Source organism: Mesitornis unicolor, unplaced genomic scaffold (genome assembly GCF_000695765.1).
Source record: "Mesitornis unicolor isolate BGI_N332 unplaced genomic scaffold, ASM69576v1 scaffold6278, whole genome shotgun sequence".
NCBI classification, from domain to species: Eukaryota; Metazoa; Chordata; class Aves; order Mesitornithiformes; family Mesitornithidae; genus Mesitornis; species Mesitornis unicolor.
In genome coordinates this window covers 64,184-87,471 of record NW_010203773.1, presented here as the reverse complement: position 1 = coordinate 87,471, position 23,288 = coordinate 64,184, and the positions used below count along the sequence as shown (strand labels likewise).

Here is a 23,288-nt window from a genome sequence, read left to right as displayed (position 1 = left end):
AAGCAGGACAGACATGTTTCACTTCTGGAGGATACAATTCTTAAAGAGTTCAAATTCTACTTAAGCCTGGATGACTTTTTTTTTTTTTAATTCATGGGTATAGAAAAGTAGTCTGTGCCACACCACAAAGTTAGCCAGTGACTTCAATTGGCTGCCTACATCAAATTGCTCCACAAAACTAAACAAGTCTGGAAACAGTGCATCTGCTGTTTTAACTTAAGGAGGGGTGAGAAGTCTCTTGAATTGCCCTATAAATAACTCATTAATATGCTATATAAATATATGAAGACCACTTCTACTACCAACAGCTTTGATCTGATGCTTTCTGAAAATTCAGAGATGGTTGAGATCAAGCTTGCACTTTTTTTTCCCTTTACAGCATCACAAGATGGGTGCATTGCACAGAAAGATATAACTAATTTATCAAGACGTGTGTGGCAAAAAAACCCCATAAAATTAACAGAACTATTTAAAATATATATTAAATCAAGTTTTTCCTTTGAGTTCTGATGATTTAAATTCCTGTTACAGCCACTTCAAAGCTTACAGCTTTTGATACATGGACTTAAATATCACTATATATTTATCACCATCAGTATCAGTGGTAATTTTGGATCATTGACAGCAAGTCATTGCATGGAAAACACACAGAAGAAAATATATCTATTTTTCCCCTCATCTCCCAAAGAACCATATATTTTTTTAATATGAATAGAAGCATAATTTTGTTTCAGTTATTTCTGTTTATAGAATGTACATATATACCTCCTTTTTACTTGGGAGAAATGTGAACATTTTTTAAAGTCACTGCAATTTAGTATAGAAATTGCTACATATGTAAAACAGAGAGCCACCAATACTATATGAAGAGACTGAATTTAAGAAATCACTTAAAGTGTTTACCTGTATTTTCATTTATTTCCCCTGGAGTGCTTCTCCAGAGTGGAATTCGGGAGAGTAACTGAGCCAAAAAAACATGGAAACCCAAACATGCATATGGCATACAGGAAACAGCCTCTTCTCGCCACTTTTGAACACCAATGTGATCTGTGATTGATTGCTGTGCAAAGGGAGAAAACTGGTAATGTCAAACTCTGTGCAATGAAGCCACACCATCACTGTGAGTGACTCTGAATGTATTTCCCTGACACCTTTTGCATAAAAAGATTAGGTAACATCTTCAACAACACAGGTTTTTAAAATCCGTCCCAAATCCACTCCCAAACCTCTTACTCCTCCTGTAATATATCTGTATGACCGTTATCTATCCCATTACCCAGCCATCTGTTACTTCTAAGGTGTGTTGGCATTTCATTCCCTTAAGACAAAACAGCAAAAACCTCTAAATAAAAGTAAAAAAAAAACCCTGAGGATAAGTTGCCATATGCTATAGAAAAAGTGAAGAAAAAGTGGCTGCAGACAAGGAAAGCTTGTAACAAAGTACATCCAATTTCTGAAATCTCCTGGATGGGCACAGCAATTCTACATCTTTGAAACTGTTAATAATAAAAATGTGAAATATGTGATTTACCATCCTCAAAAGATCTTCCTCCTATGACTGCATTCTAGTATTTCTAGTAGAAAAAGTACTTGCTAACATCTCAACTGACATTAAAATATTATGGTTTGAAAATGTCAATTGCATTCTGTTCCAGGCAGAGATTATCCCTTGTGTTCATGAGTCTGAAAGCTTTTCTTATTGCTGATGCTGCAAACACAATGAATCATTCTTTTTATTTTATCTTTTAATATCACTAATTTCATGATTAAGCAAGGAATTTTAACCCAAGTATTGATTCCTACATGAAGCTCTCAAATATTCCTTTTTAGTTCTGAAATAAATAAAAACTGATGGTCTATACACTGAAATTAGCTGTATTTCATGAAACTGAGTATACAAATGAATTATCACATACTTAACTTTTATGAGATAGCAGTTTTAATCCTGCAGTTAAGTCATTCTTGACATGTGGTAACAAGTGAAAAAACCTAACAGGCTGAGAAATCTATTGGAATCCTTTGGTCAGTAGCTGGCTAAATTCTTACGCCAGTTATACAAGTGTTTTAGTCACACAAAAATGTAAATGTTTTTAATTGAGCTTATGTTTTTTAGAATTACCCATAGTTTTAAACTCTTAATTCCTGATGTCCTCATTTAACATTATTTAAATTCTGATTCTCTTTGGAAGGCCATATCTTAATACATCATTCTTGTTTAATTAGATATGACTCATCACTACTATTTAGGCTTTCACACAATTCTTCCCAATCCAAATGCCACCCCTTTCAAATTATACAATCCCTAACACTTGTAGAAATATAGGAGAGGGTTGAAATTCTGGAGATGCTGGAAACAAACCCTCTATTCTGTGGGCTCATATGGGTTGAGTTCACTGGAGCAATCCCTGTCGAAAATCTAAAATCACCACTGGTAATTCTCGTCCTGCTTGAAGCCTGCCTTAAAGCAGAGGCCTCTGTCTATGTCTGCGGAATTACTGGATTATCTGTGTATGTGTATATATACATTTGTATTTAAATATATGTAATATACATAATATTACTTATATAACATGCACGTAAACATCCTGGTGTTACTTAGTCTTAAAATGGATTTTCTTCAATGGAATCTAGTCTGGTAAGAGAGAGGTTCTTTTTCTAATGAAACATGGTTATTTGTTTTTATAGTTGTCACCTCATACTTTTTGTTCTAGGATCATCAAACCATTTTAAGAGCATGGGCAGTTAAAGACTTTGCTCCAAATTGTCCTTTGTACGTCCAAATACTGAAGCCTGAGAATAAATTCCACATCAAGTTTGCAGGTAAGTGTAAGATTTCAGCCATTTGAAACATGTGTTAGTATTTGGCAGTTTGTTTCATAAACACACAAGCAAAGTGAGATTCCCTAGGCATATTTGCTCATTAGAAGTAGATTAAGAATGTGATATTGTGAAATAACGTGGACTGTATATATCTTATCAGTAGTAAAATATCATGTTTTACATTAAAGTCTTATTTATAAACAATTTTAAGGACTATTACACTTTTATATTACATAACATACAGAGTATAATTGTTTGAGATATAACACATTGTTACTCCTCAATTATAGATCCAGATAGGTTTCCAGCATGCTATATCTGTGTCTTTAAATCATGTTTGTCTACTAAAACATACTCTCACTAAGGGGCATATGAGAAGATCTGCTCGAAAAAGGCCAAATTTTATCCAACGAACTACTGAAAAAAACCAACCAGCCAACCTTCCCATTAGGCTAGTTTTTTTTTCCTAAGTAAGTGAAAAACTTTATTTTAATTACTTTCAAATGTTTTGGAAATAGACATATAATTTAATTCTATATCCAGAAAAATGCGTGTCTTAGAAACATAATTTTGCATTTTATGTCATAGTTAAGAATTCCAAACAAATCCTATCTTTTAAGAAAAGATAACCAGCTTTAATTTGACAAACTGTTTCTCTGCACTATGAAGATCTCTCTTTCTCTGTGTATCTATAAACATACATATACAGACATATAAATGATCATGTGCAAAAACATGCACATACTTTTATAATGAAATAATTTTGCCTATCTTTGAAAAAATACGAAATAGAAGCAAGGCTTTCCTTTTCAACTGCAATTTTGAAAATTCAATTTTCTTGAAGGATATTCTAAGGAAGAAAAGATTGCAAGTTCATGCAAAATAATAAAAAAACCTCTATGGAAAAATATTAGTCTCTCTATCATCCCAGAATGTGATGAAAAAGTAAATTCCAGGGCAGAACAATTCCAGAGCAACAGATAAAACTGTAATTTTAAAAGCTCCTGGCAAAAAAGCATCAATAACAGTTCTGAAGTTAGAAAAGTGTAATCTCAAACTATGAGATGGCACAGCAGGGAATAAGACTCATGCTGTGACAAGAATGACAGTGCTTTTTCATCTCCCCCTGAAAATCACACACCACAAACTTAATCTCTTCTCCCTAGCCATGGCCACTTTTCCTTATTGGTAACTGTGTTAATTTGTTGTTCCTAATTTTATTTTTAAGAGTTTCATTATTCTTAATGGCTTGTCTCTGTAGGAGCTTATATATAACTAGACTTGCAAAACAGAGGTAATTTTTCATATCTTACCTGTTTTAAGTCTTGGATTGAGAACTCAGACCATTTTTTTTTAAAAAAGCAAACAGCAACAAACACATAAGATGTCTTTTTTGTAATGCTTCCTTCAACTGAGCATAATCAATGTGGTATCTCACTGCCTTCATTTATGTTCTGCAGCTATTCAAGGGCTTGAGGAGTCCCTATATATTCTGTGCCTCGTTAGCACCCTCTAATATTAATTACAGTAGTATCGTATTGTAAGTCTAAATATTTATATAGCACCTTACATACCAAAAGCATTTCACATGGATCATAGGGATCACTACATTCATTTCCACACACTCTCTCAGTAAAAGCAGAAAATTACAAGCCTTCCTTCAAGATCAATATCATCTTTTTCATATAAAGCACAGGAAATTTTTGATGCAGTTTTAAGTTCGGCATGGTTACGAACATGGTATAATCACTGTCACTGGATGCTTACCTACTGCAAATGGTTAGGACATTGACAGAGTCATGGGAACAACATTTGTTTGCAAACATTTTCCTAAGAGGACTCTGACTATTAATCTCATCCAGCTCTTCATTCTGAAATACATATCCAGTGGGGGCTGCAGACTATAGCCCTGTCCAGAGTGTTTATGAATAAAATTTGTCATAACCATATGGAATATTTTTCTAACTGCTTTTCCTATTATGATTCAGGACTGCTTTATTACTGCCTTAATGCAAAAGCTTCCTTTAAATTTGATATTCCTTTTAAAAATGACTCCTTTCTTCTGGAGGTTTACAAAAAACTATATTGTGCATTTTTATGAACTTAAAATATTCAGTAATAGGATTTCCCCCTCCCTCCCCTTTACACACTATGTCAAAAAGAAAGCTTCTGAATGTAGAAAATATACAACTAAAGAGTTCTGGAAAGTCTTCCTAACAAAAAATTATCTTTTAACTAGGTTGAGAATTTATAAAAACACTAGAAGCTCAGTTTCTCAGCAGCTTATATGAGGTTGACCAGTCATGCTAGATTGCACGAGACAGTCCGGAAATTTAGACCCTGACTGCATTTTCCCATAGAACACCATCCTGGCAATTTTCTGCCTTAGGGTTCAGATATAGTATATAGGACAAGTAATTGTTATAATTTATTCCCATCTGGTAGGCAAAACTTCTACATTCTTCCTCTCTTTCATGAGAGTACGAGGGCTTGCTCTTGTCATCACAGCAAGAGAATGGAGACACTTTCCATAGGGTAACGTGGTCTGTCAGAAGGGCAGGTTTTCTGTCTTTTCACCTGGTGCCAGACACACACCATTGCATCCTGCATTTTCTCTGTTATTTTTTTTTACAGTGGAGTTTAACTACTTTGTTTAAAATGGTAACTTACGCTTATATTAATACAGTGGAAATATTTCTCCGTGCTTGAATAAGATTCTTCAGTAGAATCTGAAAAGCACAAGGCGTAAGTGTTTCTCCCAGCAAGCACCTTTACAAGTTCAAAGTGTGAACACTCTATAAATATACAGTCACTCTAACATGACAGGTATCAGATGGGCAAGGAAACACTGTATCACCATTGTTAACAGTCCTAAGTCTTAAGCTGAAATACTTCCATTACTCCTTAGTAATTTCCAATACACAAATGCCTTGAGATGCCCAGTTTTTCTTTCAGTAATGCTGTATTTTCCTTCACTGGCAATTACATATGGTTTTCCTTCAAACACACGGGGCTATAAAAGGCCACGTACCCTTAATGCATGTATCTGACCTTCCATTTCAGCACAAACCTGAAATGAAGATTACCCACAGCAGACCAATGTATTTATGCAATTCAAAGATTGGAGTAAATGTCATATTTTCTGAGTTAAATGTATAACTTTTAGCTATATATTTGCTAGAAAATAAATTAATTGCCTTTACCTTGAGTATTCAGAAATTATATGTAATCACACTTCCGGGAACTGGGGATACATTTTGACATTCTCTATTTATTCATTATGCACCAATGAATTAGCACAGTTTCGTGCAGTCTGACATTAAACCTTCAGTAGTTTATTTGAAAGAAACATAGTCCAGGATTCACTGAAATGGATAGTGAATGCATCTGATGATTAATCTATTCAATTACAGATAAAAATAGTCTAGAGATAAAGGATGGGCATTTTTCTCTATCTGGTCTGGCAGTGATCATGTTAATTTATCAAATTGACAAAAGTAAGGTTTCTCAGAATAGTTGTGTTACGTCTAGGACATACTTACCACATGGCTGATGCTGCTGGCATAAATTAGTATTTTGAGTATGTTTTATCTTCAAGGACATTACAGAAATCATAACTCACTGCACTGAATTACAAGATCTGTTTGAGACAGACTTAGCAACAAATTTTCTGTGAAAATACATTTTCAACAGAAACTACAGCTTCTGGAAATTCTAAATCGAATATTTGTTTAGTATAAATGCAATCAAAATACTTCTGTTTGGTAAACTAATTTGACATATTTAATATTCAGTTCAAGATAAACAGCAGTTTCCTCTGCTGCTTCGTTGCCACACTGAATGAGCAATATGCTGATTCTACAATAATACCTGCTGTCACAGGACCTGACTGATGTTCCAGACCTGAGGAGGAGGAAAGCTGTCACCCAGCTTCTCCCCTACTCCCTTTAGAAGAGAAAGCATCAGATAAAGTTCTGTATAAACCTCACCACTACTCCACAATAAAAATCCTGAATATAAATATAAAACAGTAACATTACAGGCAAGCTATAAACTGTCAAATAACTGGAGAAATGAGCAAGTTATTTTTGAACTGATCTGTGTCTAATGTAAGAACTTAACTCCAGCCAAGAGGGGAAACCCATAGAACCTCTCTTCATGTTTCAAATGGCTACAATATTTCTAATTGTGGTAATTAGATCGCTGAAGAATCTTTCACCTTGTGTTCTCAAAGTACCTCTGAGACTTCAGAAGTTTCAAAACATTTCTGAAGTAGGTAGGATAGTATTTTTATAAACCCATTTTCCAGATGTGTAAAAAAGTCATGAAAAGCATAAATATCTCACACAAGGTCAAAGTCTACAATAGGAGTCGAAATACTCCTACGAGTCCCAGCGTCGTATCTCCTGATGTAAAAACACTTGACAGAATGTAAATCTCTTACACATATGAGATTAAGATGACTATTGTAGGACAGTAATCTGTTTTCTGTGTGCTATATTTTCTGTTAACATGGTATTTTACATAAAATCCATGCAAAAAGTCTATCATACATGTTACAGACTATAGAACATATGGAGGATTTAAGTCAAAGATACATTTATCATTTGCATTGTGCCAACCATGAGTTATTCATTTTCATTTACATATATTTAGGTCTGCACATACAATCTGGTTCAAAGACCTGAAATAAATGATTCAATAACTTCCCTGTATATTTTTTCTTGCTCCTATTTTCAAAAGTATTATCTATAGTATAACAACATTCTAAACAAAAAATAAGGGGAGGTTATTTGGCAAAATCCTATACACATTCAGAAATATCGGTAATTCTCATTCCTTCAATATCAGGAAGTCAGTGTTCACTTTGGTGACTAATGGTAATGGAATGCAGATATTCCACCCAAGCAGTAGACTGTGCCTTACTCCCTCAAAATCTTTAGTTTAAAATTCAAATAGGTTTATTGATGGCACAGTCAACTAAAAGAACACATTTCTATCTGAAATATTTTCTGCAAGAATATTTCATTCCTATATTTGAAATACATTTAGGGGAGGAAAAAATCTCATTTTGTTCTGTATTTGACAGTATCTGTATATAACTAAATTTCATTTCTTCCCTGTGACATTTAAATAGGCCTTGATCTTCAAAAAATGAGAGAACGAATTTCTCCTTTCAGTAGTTAATGATTCTGGTGACTGAAAAGCCTCTAGATTATTTTTTTTAAAGAAATAGAGAAGACATACAAAGTATGCCCTCACTTTTGTTTTCAGTAAGTGAAATGGCATGCTTATAGCTGTACTATAAATTCTGTCTAGAAAGAAGCTTAGTTAAAAAGACAAGGTAGTTATAAGGATTTCAATGATACATTAGTGCAACTAGAAATAGAGATGTGTAGACAGCTTAGATCTAGGTGGGGAGATTATTTACTTACTTTCACTCAGCAATTTTCATATGGTTTAGGTTTTGATCATCAGCTGTACTACTTGTATTATTCTTTCTCATCAGAAGCACATTCTCCTTCTATTGAAAGTGGCGTAGACTGAATCAAAAATTAAATTCAGAAAAAAAAATGAGCTTGCAATAAATGCCTTTATGACCTTAGAAAACCTTTATGACTAAGTTTATGACAAGAGGTTTAATTAAGTTGGAAGTTTTGTGCTTATCCCTTCTTATACCTATTTTAATACTGTCAGGTATACAGGAATGACATTAAAGAGTAATTTCTAGTTTCTTTTCATGCCATCACAAGCACTGGAGAGCATTTAACTGTGATCTGAAATTTAAGCACTAGCCATTCAAGTTGAATTATAATTCATACAATACTGAAAGCATGTGCAGAAAATTTGGCAGTCTTAAGCACAAGCCAGTATAGAGGACTAGATATAATGCCTCTGTTGCTTTCACTTCTCACTTCCTCTCCCCTAAATTCCATTAAAAGACAGAAAAAAGCAGGTATGTCTATAGTACTGTTCCATCATACCAAATACTAACGTGCAGACATAAATTCTTCTAAGGATTCTCAAAAACAAAGCACAGGTTTTTTGGTCACAGAAGTCAGAGGAGGACTGGGGTAAAAGCAATGTAAAGTTGTAATAAAACTGCCAAAGAAAAAACAACCACCCTCCTTCCCTAGATTGCAAGGAGACGGCAGCTGTTAGCAGTTCCTGGAGAAGATATTAGTCAAATCTACATCACACACTGAAGTGCAGTGCAAATTCTCAAAGCTGTTGCCAAATAACTGGTCTGCAAACCAGTAAAGCCTATTTAATTGATCAACAGTCTTGCACTGAAGTATCCAAGGTATGCTATTTCCTAAACACAAAGTTGTATCTCTGTATAATGCTTGGTGTCTCTGTACCAGTTTATGCTAAACTGCAGAATGTGCAAAAGATACAAACTAGACTATGCTACATGGCCTACTCACACAACTAGTGGACTGTGAGGGTGGTGAGAACAGGTTGCCCAGGGAAGGTGTGGATGCCCCCTCCCTGGAAGTGTTCAAAGCCAGGTTGGACGGGGCTTTGAGCAACCTGGTCTGGTGGGAGGTGTCCCTACTCATGGCAGGGGGTGTTGGACTGGATGATCTTTGAGGTCCCTTCCAATACAAACCATTCTATGATTCTATGAAGTAAGATCCACAGAGCCATTGCATCCTCTCCACATGTACTTGCAAGACGGGAAGTATGAAGTTGATGCAAAATTAACTTTACTCATCTATCTATCTATCTATCTGAGAGATACCATAGATGAGACGAATCATATACAGCTGCTCTCCAGGATCAAGTGGAAGATGAAGATCTGGAGGCAAATTTTGACTGTCCCTAACTTCACCATTTTCCTAGACAAGGAAAGGAAGTGATGAATTTTTTCAATGGAAAGTATTTTTATAGAACAATTTATATCTTCTTTTTTTCTACAGATCATGTTGTTTGTGAAGAGGAATTCAAATATGCTATGCTAGCTCTAAATTGTATATGCCCGGCTACCTCTACATTAATCACACTGCTGGTTCATACATCTAGGGGACAGTAAGTATATACTACCATAAAAAAAGCAAAACAAACTTTTAAAAGTTATAGCTGATATTCTTTGAAAAACAGCATACTCTGAACTTCCAGACAACTACAGTTTTGAAGGAGAAATTAAAACTTTGTGCACAATAAAAGCATCCAGATGGTTTACTCAAGATATTATAAGCTCAGAGATACAGAGTTAAGGTGTGTCTACAGACTGCATAGTACAGTAGAACATTTCTATATTTACCAAAGTAATTTTATCACATTTGGTATATCTGTTATGCTATTCTTGAAATGATAAGGTATTTTTATTAAAATGTTGTGGGTGGAGAAAGGCATTAAAGAGTAAATCTCCAAATATATCTGTAGAAATGGAATACGTGCATATAGACTGCACAAGAATACATTTGAGAGTCTAGTAAAACTGCTTTGGGTGTGGTTTTTTTTGTTTGTTTGTTTGTTTTTAAGTGACTGTAGAACCAGTAATATCTTGATATTCACAGGTAGAGTTATTTAACATTCAATATGGCATTTGCAGTATTCCCCTCTGCCCAGAATGGGGAAAACTGAAATTATTGCTAGAACTTTTGCTAGCAGTGACAACAAATGTCATGATTTTAATGGCACTGTCTGTACTAGAATCTGTTAATAAGAGAATAAAATACTGTTTCTATGCCTCTTGAGAATCATGGTGAAATACATTCTTTACCTTCTTAGCTTTCTTATCTAACGTGCACAGACTGTAGAGCCTTTTTTGGTTATTTCATAGTATATGTAAACAAAAGAAGAGTAGTACTCTTAACAGCTAGCAGAGAATTTTCCATGAGCCCAAAAACAGACATGAAAGTATTTATCTCCCAAAATATCACTTTCTAAGCTTTCAAATTTAGTAATTTTGCTACTTCCCTTAATTTCATTTTTCTAAAAAAAACTGTTCACAGTGAACTGTTTTTCCTTTACATTGGTTCGTGTTTATTTATCCTTTCATTATCCTGGTTACTACCAGCACCCACATTACAGATTATGGTAGGCCTTGAGTTTTAAATCCCTCTCAGTATTGACTTCCTTGTATAAAAAGAAACAACTTGAATTATGGGGTGACTACAATGAATCAACTACTTCCAGCCTTGGATAATCTTTTTAAAGTCTATTCAAAGTCATTGGGAGGATTTTATTAATAATTCTTTCAAGTTTCCATTCATAGAAGCCCCATATCTGTTGACTCACAAGTTTAACAACTTCTGTATAGTGACTGGGAATGTTTGTTAAGTTGTTACCACAGATAACCAAGTTCAAATGACTACCTATGCCTTTCCATTCCACAAGGATTGGCTTTTCTTTTTACACAGTATTTTATGTGCCTGTAACCAAAGATTATCAAGGAACTGACCAGAATATTTCTTGCTTTTTTGTAATTTCCCTGGTGAAAAGTCATTCATTAATGGAAAATATGACCACTTTCAAATTCTAGCTTCTTAGCATTTGTTAATTTAGTGAAGTTATGATCCTAACCTAAGTGACTTACTTTTTAATGGAATAAAGTGGTTTATTTACAGTTCAAGATGAAACATTATCCCAAATGTTTGTTGTACTCTTACAAATGAAGTGCCACCTATTCCACGGGGAATCTTTCCAATATTTCTTATTGAATAGCGTGATACTTAATAATACAAGCTTATTTCTGATAATCACAAAGATAAATATGGGGTAAATTACTGGAAATTGAAGGCAATATATGGCAGTAGAACACAGGAAAAAATTATTATTCTCTATTATCCTAATTAGAATGATAATACAATAAACAGTAAACAAAAAGAAACATATGTACATAAATTTAAAAGAAACTAAACTTATCCTCTGGTATTAGTATGTGAGAAGAGTGGGGAAAATGTTCATTTTCTAGCACCTTTGACCAGGTCAATTTGCTGTTACAATTAAGGGGAAGTTTGCTGCTGTTTATGTGAACAGGCTTTGGTCTTTAGTGCTGATTTTCAGATTAAGCAAACTAGATGTAAATAATCCCATTGTCTTCTCAGCTGTTTATGGATTTCAAAACCTCAGTCTGTAAGACACCAAAAATTCTACCTTGATCTTATTTATAGTCTTATCATTGATCTTAATTATTAATTTTAATATTTATCTTTATCTAATCCAGTGATAGATCTTTATTAATTTTTGTATTATGATACAAAATATTGGAAGAAAATAGCCTGACTTGAACTTAATGTGATCTTTACAGAGCAGCTCCATGGGAAGCTTTTAGACAACTAACTGGAACCAAGCAGACTTTAAACAGGTGAACATTTTATTTTATTTTAGGGGGAAAAGTGAAATGAAAAATTTTTCTCTGTAATTACATTCCTAGTTTTGCAGTTCTATACCTAATGAATAGTTTGTTAATACTGTTGCAATAAAAATGGTTTACTTATTTTAATCTTGAAACAAAATGTTTCTGTGCTGAGGGTGGCAAGGAATGGTAAATTGAAGAAATACAGAAATTGTGTTAAGATATTGTAAATGTATAAATGAGCACAAAGGAAAGTCCCAGTATCTTGAGATCTTAGCTCCAAGTGGCAAAACACAGAGCACGTTTGTCGGCTTGATGTTCTATCAGCGCACACGCACACACACACACACATATATATATATGCGCATCTATTGTATCCAGTACCATTCATGCAGACAGAACCTTGCTTCCACATGAAACTTAATAAAGCCAGAAGTTCACAGAAGCTCCAAGTCTGCATGTTTTGATGTTAACTGAGGTTTGGAACATTTCCACTAACAGTCCGTTTGTATAAAGAATGTTAGCTACATATAGCAAAACATATATGCTTAATATGGTTAAAGTAATAATTTATTTTCTTGCACTAGAGATAAGAAGGTGTATACTTGTCATAGCATACAAGGCACAGTAAGTAAAATTGTCTGTAGGGTAAATGCTGGAGATAACCAATAAGCAAATGCAGAAAAAAATGCCCAACACTTTCTTACAGATAAAGTGACCAAAGTGAAATGGATCTTTCCTACATACATTATTTCTAATGATTCATTACCTAGTTCAAATAGGAACCAGACAATCTGCCATGGAACATCTGAACAGACCGTCTTTATGAATAGAATAAGCATGCTGTTGGTTTCACTTCTCATCTTTAAATTGCAATTAATCTACTTAGTACAGTGTGAATTTAAAGTAATTCAGCCACATCCCTCCTTATATTAAAGTATATAATCTTAGATGCCTATACATAGCAGAAAATGCTCTTTAAATGTATTAAAATAATCTCTGCACTTACAGTATTACCAATCTTTCATCTCAAATACTTCTTTCAGATTAGCCTATGGGACTTTTAAAATAGACATTTGTAGTTTCTATTACCATGAAATACTGTTCTGGTTAATAAGAATTTTACATTACGTTTTAAATTATTCTCTTTATCTGTACATGTTTCAGGGAGAGTCAGCAATCACCGGAACAATGGCAGAAAATGTATGGCAGGTGCTCTGGTAATGAAGTGTATCATATTAACCTAGAAGAAAGTACTTTTTTTGCTGAGTATGAGGGGAAAAGCTTCACATATGCTTCTTTCCATGCACATAAAAAGTATGTTTATTTTCCTATCAAAAACGAAATGTTCAAACAAATAATTATTTGTATTGCCTGCAACATAGCTCTGCATTCAAAGGTGCAGTGTTGCACATTACTCATTTTCCTGGGTTTTAATATATGGCCACTAATATATTTAATGGATATTTTTCTGTAAGTTACAGCTGGTCAGGTAAAAGCTGATGTTGGTTCCCTATTAGCCCAGCTCAGTCCGAGAGAACAGAGTATAAAGGATATATAGGGTAAGCCCGACAACCAGAAAAAGAAAATAATTGTGCCTTAGAGAGATTACATGAGAACATCTGTCCCTTTCTGTGTCCAAAATAATCTAGAAAAGGGTGGGTGTCTGTCTATTTATTTATTTATTTATTTAGGAGTCAGCTGGAAATCTGGCTTCCTTTGTGGTGTGTTCATTTTATGCAAAATGTTCAATTTAAAGGTCGTACATGCTACATTCTGGTGATTTTTCAAAATAAAACTGTATTTTTTCCTGTAAGATGCTAACATACCGTTTCTTTAGGTTCCAGATCATGCATCACTTAGTGCTGCTCTATCAGATGAACATACAAACTGAACACAGATCAAGTATATTCGTATATATTTAACAAAATGAACATACATCAAAACCCTGAACAATGAGTTTATTCTCGTAATTAAGTGAAAGGAAGATTTTTTTTTTTGCTTTAATTCCTTATTTTCTCTCACTAATCAAATACTTTTCTAGGATTGAATATCAAAAATGAATTCTGAAAATTATTTCTATTACATATGAATAATGAAACAATTTAACATGATGAATGCTTTTTCACATTACATATCCATTCTTCTACTAATATTTTCCCAGAAGGGACTATTCATCTGAAAGAAAAAAATATAAAGATGAACTGGAACAGCATTAGAAGGATATTGTGTGGATTAATAAAAACACTGGAATCAAATGCCTAGGGATTCATGAGCTCATAGAAACTTCTTGATCAGAAGTGGCCTATTTAGGAGACAGCATTTTTCAAACAGATTTGTCATCCAAAAATCTGCAAATGTTCATAATCTGCTAAATATAAAAATATACTGTAGGTTCATTTCTGACAGTGCAAACTGTGGTATATATGGGACTATGCAAAATGAACCATGCCTTTTCTTTTCTAATTCAGGTTTGGAGTCTGTCTCATTGGTGTCAGAAAGGAAGATAACAAAAACATTTTGCTGAATCCAGGTCCTCGGTATATCATGAGTTCTACAGATACATGCTTTTATATAAATATCACCAAAGAAGAGAATTCTGCTTTTAAGCAGCAAGAAAAGCATAAAAAAAAAAATGAATCAAAATTATCTTATCATGGAGCTTCTAGGTTACCTGTACACAGCATTATAGCCAGCATGGGTAAGTAAAAAACAACAAACCACAACATATTCTTATTCAATGAATAGTGCATTTTAAAGCTTTTAATAGTCTGTTCCTAAAATTATAATTGAAATTAGTTTATAAAAAATTATAATACTGTGTGGAAAGAAAAAATATTACACACTTGCCCTCTTATTTAAAAAAACAAACAACCCCAAACAAAACCAATGAAATTTGGTTATGTTTTTCTTTTACTTCACAATATGGAATTGAACTGCTTAAGACTATTATATAAAAAGTAATAACAAAATGTATGCGAAGCAAAACAACTGGGAAAATCACATGGGTAATTTCTTTGTCTTTCATAACAGTATGTTTGTAATAATTTTTTGTAAGCTTTAATTAGAAAAGAAAGGCCTTGCTCAATGAAAACCTACAGGTTGTTGATGGATATAAATATGGATTTTTTTATATAAGGTGTGGTTTTAAAAAGGTAGTTAACAAGAAAATTTATATTAACGGTCAGAAAAAAATGCTACTTTGCAGGAAAAGTCTTGCTCAGGTATAGTTTAAATATTTTTTATTTTTTAATGTAACAAACACAATCAATATAGTGTGCCTTTTAGTCTTTGGCTGTGTAGTCAGGTAATCCCCACTATATATAGGAATCTCATTCAAATGTTTTGACAACCACATTGAGAAAATGCTTTCAATGTTACTTCAGGGACAGTGGCTATTGATTTACAAGATACAGGATGCCGAACGTTCAGCAGACCTGCACTAGCTCTTCCTTCCGAGGGAGGTAAAGAGTGCAGACGGCCCAGTATAGCACCTGTTTTGGAAGTTGCAGACTCATCCTCACTTCAGACATGTGAGCTGCTAAGTGACCAGTCAGAAGATGAAACAACCCCATCAGATGATGAAGTCTCTGCAGGCTTAGAGTATGTATATTAAATATAAAATTTGAAAAGCTCATATTATGTAAATGGCATTGACAATTTTTTGGCATGCATGTCAATCCAAGCAGTTGTAGCAAGCAAGAAACACGAAGGCCAATTATGGAATTATTCCCATTTTATGAAAGTTAGCAGAATGTCATTATGCCTATTAAGAAATAAAACTAAACAAACAAACAAAAAACCACAACATATTAACTCCTCCATTTGCTGGAGATTTTCTATACTCAGTTATAAAAGTCTAGTTGTGTACTCCAAATCTTTTCATAGCATTTTTTATGAGCATTCTTCTTACATTCTATAGTTATAAAGACAGGAGTCAAATAATTTGTACACAGATAAGTATTTCTATCCTGAAAAATGCAGTGATAATCAGGTCATTCAACAGGCTTTTCTGTCTTCAAAATGTAGGAATGACAAAAAAGCAGTATAAGACAAAATTATTATATCTAATTTAAAATGCTTGTTAACATGTTACTGAAAGTAATGATGCATTACTGAGATAAAAACAGAAGATTCAATCCTGTAACTGCCATGCAGTTATGTTTATTGGGATTATTGACAGGGATGTTAGAACTGAAATGCACAATTAAGCCAGTGGCTCACCTAGCACAGTTTCCCATCTTCAACAGTGGCAAGCATGAGCAGCCTCAGGGAAGATCATAAAATCCAATGAGAAGAATCAGAAGTAATCATCTTAAATGCACAGACTGAAATACCAGAATTTAAAAGGCCTCTTATTAAAAACTAAGGCCAATTAGAAATTTCATTTCATCAACAAGAAGATTTGCCATTTAAAATTTATTCTAACCATGTTGGAAGTGTGTTACTAAAGCAAGTGGGTAATGACCCCACTCATTCTTAATAAGTATTTGAAAGAAAAACAGGGAATGAAGAGCAGTATCACAGTTATTTCTATTTTATTTCCTTTTTTCCCCCTTGCTAAAAAGTTTCCAATATACATGTTCAAAATACTGGGACAGCACACTATGATATATCAGCCCACTTCCAAAGATGCCTTAAAAAAAATAAAAAATCACACCAAGCAAAATTCCTTTTGTCCACAAAAGCATGGTAACTTTAACTAAATTTTGTCAAATTGTTCAAAGCTACAAAAGATAATCCTTTTGTCCATATTAAACATAGTTCATTTCTTGTATTTGACTTTGCTAGTCTACAGATAGCTGCAAAACTGGGACATAGGTATAAACATCCCACAAAACAGTTGTATAGTCAGCTGTGTTTCAGTAATTTGCTATACTGAAAGATGTTTTTTCTACTCTCCTAGGTATGCCAAAGGCTATCCTCCTTACTCTCCATATATTGGGAGCTCTCCCACATTTTGTCATCTTTTGCATGAAAAAGTACCCTTCTGTTGTCTACGGCTAGATAAGGTAAAAGGAGTTTCTGTTAGTGCATAAAACTGCATTCTCATTTGTCTCTTGCATCTGAACATAGTTAAATTCTGGTTTATGCTTAGAGATGAGGTTTCTTCAGCACTTCCTAAGCTGTAATGTGTTGTCTCATCCTTTTCATCACCAAGCATTTGTTTATGTCTAATCCAGTTATCTGATACAATTTTCTATTTCAAATGGTAAAACAATGTCACAACGCAATCTCTTTATTCATATCCACTGAAATTGTTTCTTATTCTGATTTTAGGGATGCCAACATAACTACTATGAAGATGCCAAAGCCTATGGATTCAAAAATAAATTGATTATAGTTGCAGCAGAAACTGCTGGAAATGGCTTATATAACTTTATTGTTCCACTCAGAGCTTATTACCGACCAAAGAAAGAACTAAATCCCATCGTATTACTCCTAGATAACCCGTAAGTAGATGTTAATTTTTTCTTGATGTATTTTAAACTCACTTTACCATTACTTCAATAGATGATCACTCTTCACATGGCCAACTTAAAATCAAAAACATTATGGCACTTTCATCTTTGAGAAAAGTTGGTGACAAAAATAGTACCCTATGTTCACTGTCATATACAAAATTGGAAACGGCTGTAGTGAATTTAAATGTCCTTAATCTTTGTGGCCAATTTTTCAGCTAATTACTTCCTTGAAATACCCAAAATAATGTGAATAATACTGCCAAAATTAAATAACTTCATAAACACTGTAAAAAGCAAACTGTGTAAGTTTCACAGCTACATGACAGCACTTCAGAGAACCCTAACCTACTTAACACCAGGCACTTAGTGGCCTGGACCAGTTAGGTATATTTTTAATAATTTTAGACTCTGAGATAAACAGTCCTTTAAGCCAGTGAGACACTCCACACACTTTGTCTACAATTGTATAAAGTCATGGAAGAAAATTAAAACATGCAGTATTGTTGTTACTACCATATCTGTCTGGAGATTGCTGGAATTAGCCTTTCTTGCATTAGACATTTAAAATTTCAGACATCCTTTTTTTCTCTGACAAGACTGATTCATTTATAATCTGACAATGAATGAAAAAGACTTCCCCTTTCAACACAAAAATAGAGGTTAGCTGGACACAGAAAATTAGATCAAACTATGTTTCAAAGAAATACCAGGAGCAGGAATTTCTTATAGGTTCTGATTCCAGACTGACAGACCTTTCCATCTATATGTTCTAGTTTAAGTGATTTATTATACAAAGACCTGCTGTGAAGCATCCCACTCTTGCCTCAGAGAGCTCTTTAGTGAAGCTGTATACACCTGTGTTTGAAAAACAGAAGCTTGTTTTTATGTACACGATATGGCCTAAACCGAATTACACAAATTGGTAAAAGTCTAAAAAGCTAAAGTACTTCGGGTTTGCAAATTTAAGATTAAAATGTGAGCATACAGTGCCCTCTAGTGTTCTCTTTTCCAGCATAGTGCCTGAGCTTACCTATTTTAATGCTGTTATGGCATCTGCAGCTAAAACCACTTTTTATTAGTATAAAGTAAAAGATACGGTGGCTAATTAAACTACAACTTAGTGTTGTCTCTCTACACAGAATTTGCAGTGATTCCTCTGAAAGGCCAGAATTCATGGGACTACAAGATAGCTGAAAAGCCAGCGCGCTTTTCATACATGCATGAGGTGGAATTCAGGCTACCATTCAAGTCAATTGGAATTTTGTAATTTACTTCATCAGACTTAGGAATCCAGTCACCTTCAATGAACATATCTATGCCTTGTTGTTATGTTCCTACTTTCTATTTGTCAAGACAATTTATTACAGTATGCTTATTATGATATCTATGCATCGCGTTTTTTAATATTTCCAATGTTTCTTGGTATGTAAGAAGAAACACAGTAAAATTTATGATTAAAGAAACAATGCAATAAGTTACAGTATCTTATTTTTCACATTCCATTTAAAAAATAAGGTTTCATCTAAGACTGTCTCATCGACTTGAATGAAGCTGTTGGCACAGAAATGATGATTCGGTTTCCACTTCACATTTTACTTGAAAATTCTCACTGCTTAATTTAAGTACTCCTAAGTCATGCATTGGAGTATAACCTGGTAGTGTGTCTTTGACATCAGTCATTCATTCTTATATTTGGAATTGTACTGTGCCATAACATTTCTGATTTAAGAGGTGCATTTATTAATATAAGCATGTTAATTCTGATCATTCTTTATGATCACAGCAAACTTGATTTGCAGCTTTCTGTAAAACTATTTCTTGTTTAAAGTGATATTATACTGTCAAAGTTTTAAAAAGTTATTTTTTTTTAAGAAGCTACCAGTTTATTGAAATGTTTTAGAAGAGATGCTGCTGTTGTGATACTGTGTTTCATTTTGTAATCCCATCTGCTGCTTAGGCCAGATATGCATTTTCTGGATGCAATCTGTTGGTTTCCCATGGTTTACTACATGGTGGGCTCTATCGACAAGTAGGTGAAATAACTGTTAGAAAATCTAACATCGTAGTGCTCAGTGGTTTGTTGTGTGTATCGTCATTGCATGTTTAAGTGTGTGTTGTTTTTGAAGATTATCTTTTTGCATGAATGATTTGTGTTTGTGTGCTACAATTTGGAATGTCAAATTTCTGACTTATAAAGGATATCATTAGAGAAAAGTGTGACAGGGAACATAGGTTAGTATCTTCAAAAACATAAGATTAACACTTGTTTAGGTGCATTAATATGTTTCTACAAATTGTCAGATTATAGCCCTGATTCTAGTGTCATTCTATACTTAGTTATAACTTTGTTTGGATATACTGACTAGGGTTTCGTAAAGATAGCTACAGAATGTAGACAGTCTTGAATGTGTCCAACAATCTTCATCTTCCACTACTTAAAATATCACCTACTCCTACATTCCTGTCTTCATCTCCACTAATATATATTTGCATATCTAGGTTTAGCAACATAGATTTAATGTAAAAATCAGGCAAAACCAAGAGAAGAGCAAGGGCCCATTAGCATTTTAGTAGAGTGTTAATTTAAAGAAAAAAATGGCTTACCTCACTACATAGCTAAATTTGAGTTGGGGCTACAATCCCATAATACTTATTCCCCAGACAGAAATAAAAAAAACTTATTTTGTGCCCTGAATTAACAGAATCCCATTTTTCAATGAGAATTACAGAGATTCAGCATTTCTCCAGTCTCAACCTGTTGTATCAAGGGCTTTGAAAATACTTAGAATAGTGATAAAGATACAGATTTACCTTGGTGTTATCATATCATTGTGAGATTTGCAAAGAATCTACAGAAATGTGTTTCACTTTCTACATTTCTTACTTGAAACGAAAAAACTGCTTCAGGTTGTTAATATCACTACTTTCTTTACTCTTAATTCCACCAACATTTATAAAAAGAATTCATACCAGTAGAATAATTGAAGTGACTCAAAGTATCCAAATCAATTAATAACCCAAAGATGTTAACCTGCTTTTATTATCATGGAAAATTAAAATTTAATTAAATCTACTGACTTTATTTCAAAAAGGAAATCACCAAATCCCTCCCTTAAAGGTGTTTTGTTCTTTTTAGAACTGTGTGTAGTCTTTAGAATAAGTGGATTATATGGGATTCTACAGTTTACAGTAATACTAGCATGAACTTCTCCATCTTTTTTGAGAATACAATTGCTTTAATTCCTGGTGCAATAACGAATCATATGTTGTAGGGGTGGTTTGTTGACATCTGTTTTCATAAATAACAAGGATAAAAAAAAATAGTTCATACTTTTTCCTTGTGTTTTCTTAAAAATGTTTTTAAATGATGTACAAATAATAGAAGTTGGTAATCTTTAGCTAAGAACCACAATGTAAAATATGCAAAGTTTCTGTTCGTATTTAAGAAGTATAGAATACATTCCCAAAGTGCCACCTACTATCTTTTAAGTATCTAATATATTTGTCACTTCTCCACCTACCATTAGTATTAGTATTCTCCACAAATTATTTGATTGTAAAATAAGAATAGCTGTTTAGCTTATGAAATATTGAGATGCAGAAAATCTGGATATTTCAGAATATGCTGCTATTTTCAGGGATCAACTGAAAAAGCAGAAATGCAAATTACTCTGAGAAAAGCTGAAGTTCTACTTGTGCACTGAAGTTATTAATATAGATCATATAAAATACAGCCTATTTTTGTAGCTGACCAGCAGTAATACTGCATAGTTTCAAAAATAATTCTATTATGTTTTTGTTTTGGAAGATTATGTGTAAGATGTAAAATAAATGCCACAAATTTGTAGAGTTTTCATTATCCAAAGTTTCAAAAAGAATTCATAATACGTTACATAAACTTAGGAACTTAAGATCATTGCTGAAAAGAAAATCTGTATCAGGACAATTAAGGCTTACTTAATGTTATAGATTGCCAAATAAGAAGTAATTATAATGCCAAAACAGCTTTTCACCTTGGAAGTAGTAAACAGAATTATCCAAAAATTTAGTTTTCTAATTCCCTTTGAAAACCATGACATTCACCCTTTCTTCTTATTTTCACTTCCTTAGAAATTGCTAGGTTCCTCGTACTCTTTATCATTACAAAACAGTCCTTTCTAAACTCTTCAAAAATGCTTAGTTTTTATGGAAATTATTATTAAAACAGCAAACATGCTTCATTTTGGGAAAAAAGCTATAAGGCATGATGGAAACTGTAACTCAATTGTCTGTGTTTTCCATATTCAGGCTTCACAGAAAACATTGTACAACTGAGTGCAAAGTTTGACTGATATACAGCTGCTCCTAAAAGCATCATGAGAACACTCCAACTCATACATTAATGTTAAAAAGGAATGTATTCGATGTCCTGGCACAACCTTTATTAGCATTTTGAAACTGAAATATGACAGTGGGAAAGAGCAACCCAAAGCATTTATTTTGGTGTGTTTAAACATACTGTTTAAGGCTTATTTTTGAAAGTTTAAATCAATTTATCATTTTAACAAAAAGAGAGGGACTGTAAGAACCTACTGAAGTGCATTCTGTATGACTTCAAGGAAAGTAATTGTCCATATTCTATTCTATAAATTCATTGAGATTATATACTTGATATAGATTATATTGGAAGTTATGATATGCACATGGTGATGAAGGGAACCGGCAACTCACACTGTGATCTACAAATTCCAACAATCCCTAATCTTTTAAGTGTTCCATATTTAAGTTGTTTGCTTTTTTTCTCCCTCTTTCTCTTCACAAAAGCCTAGATGACTTATTAAGATGTGGGGTCACCTTTGCAGCTAATATGGTGGTGGTGGACAAAGAAAGTACAATGAGTGCCGAGGAAGACTACATGGCAGATGCTAAGACTATCGTAAATGTTCAAACACTCTTTAGGTAAGACATTTTTACAATCTATCTATACATCTTCATTAATCGTTAAATACTTAACACCTTTTGTACTAAGATAAGAACTAAGATTTCTTCTCCTTAAGTTTTCCCTCATATGAATTTGTGTCCTTACATGGCCAAACCTTTTCGTACCCTGCTTAGCAGTACACTCAGACTACTGAGGTATTTTTCTCAAGTATCAGATGAAATTGTATGCATCCCCAAACTGGATGGTCATTTTAAAAGCCAGCTGTCAGGTTTGCAGGAAGGAAAAGAAATCTACTCATGAAGACTTAGGACCAAAGAGAGTTGAGAAAATAATTTTTTCCTGAGTGCAGCAGTCTTTCACATTAATGCTAAATCCAGTATAAAAGGTAGATCCTTCATAGTGATACATTGCTTACCTTTTAGAAGTTATTAGTAAGTGTTCACATTATGAATATTTAGTTTTGAACAAAAATTAGATATTTAGGAACACATATGCAACACCACATATGATGATAACATACTAAGAGTCATGAAAGAATAAGTGAATACAGAGTGGAAAAAATGATCAATCTAGTAAAGCAGCTGAGAAGGCAGTGCTGTGATGAAGAGTTAAACAGAGATTGCCTGTTCTTTTGAGAACCCTTCCCGATTAAAGCCTCACTTTGTGTTAAATATCTTGTTTCAAAAAGTACCAAAAGATACGTGTCCCTTTAAACTGAAAAAAGTTCTTCTATGCTTAAAAACAAACAAAAATTACAACCCCCCCCCCCCCCCCC

General features: G+C 33.6%; 1 protein-coding gene across 1 annotated transcript in view; it reads left to right on the top strand.

The window, feature by feature from the left end:
* Positions 1-23,288, top strand: part of KCNT2 (potassium channel, subfamily T, member 2) — a gene marked incomplete at its 5' end in the record, with an annotated part of 104,284 nt that overhangs the window by 52,525 nt on the left and 28,471 nt on the right. The window contains 9 exons of the mRNA XM_010190837.1: positions 2,712-2,820; positions 9,744-9,852; positions 13,295-13,444; positions 14,599-14,828; positions 15,514-15,730; positions 17,034-17,139; positions 17,408-17,580; positions 19,550-19,621; positions 22,396-22,530. Of these exons, the coding sequence (XP_010189139.1) occupies positions 2,712-2,820; positions 9,744-9,852; positions 13,295-13,444; positions 14,599-14,828; positions 15,514-15,730; positions 17,034-17,139; positions 17,408-17,580; positions 19,550-19,621; positions 22,396-22,530 (1,301 nt within the window). The remainder of the gene's footprint in view (positions 1-2,711; positions 2,821-9,743; positions 9,853-13,294; positions 13,445-14,598; positions 14,829-15,513; positions 15,731-17,033; positions 17,140-17,407; positions 17,581-19,549; positions 19,622-22,395; positions 22,531-23,288) is intronic.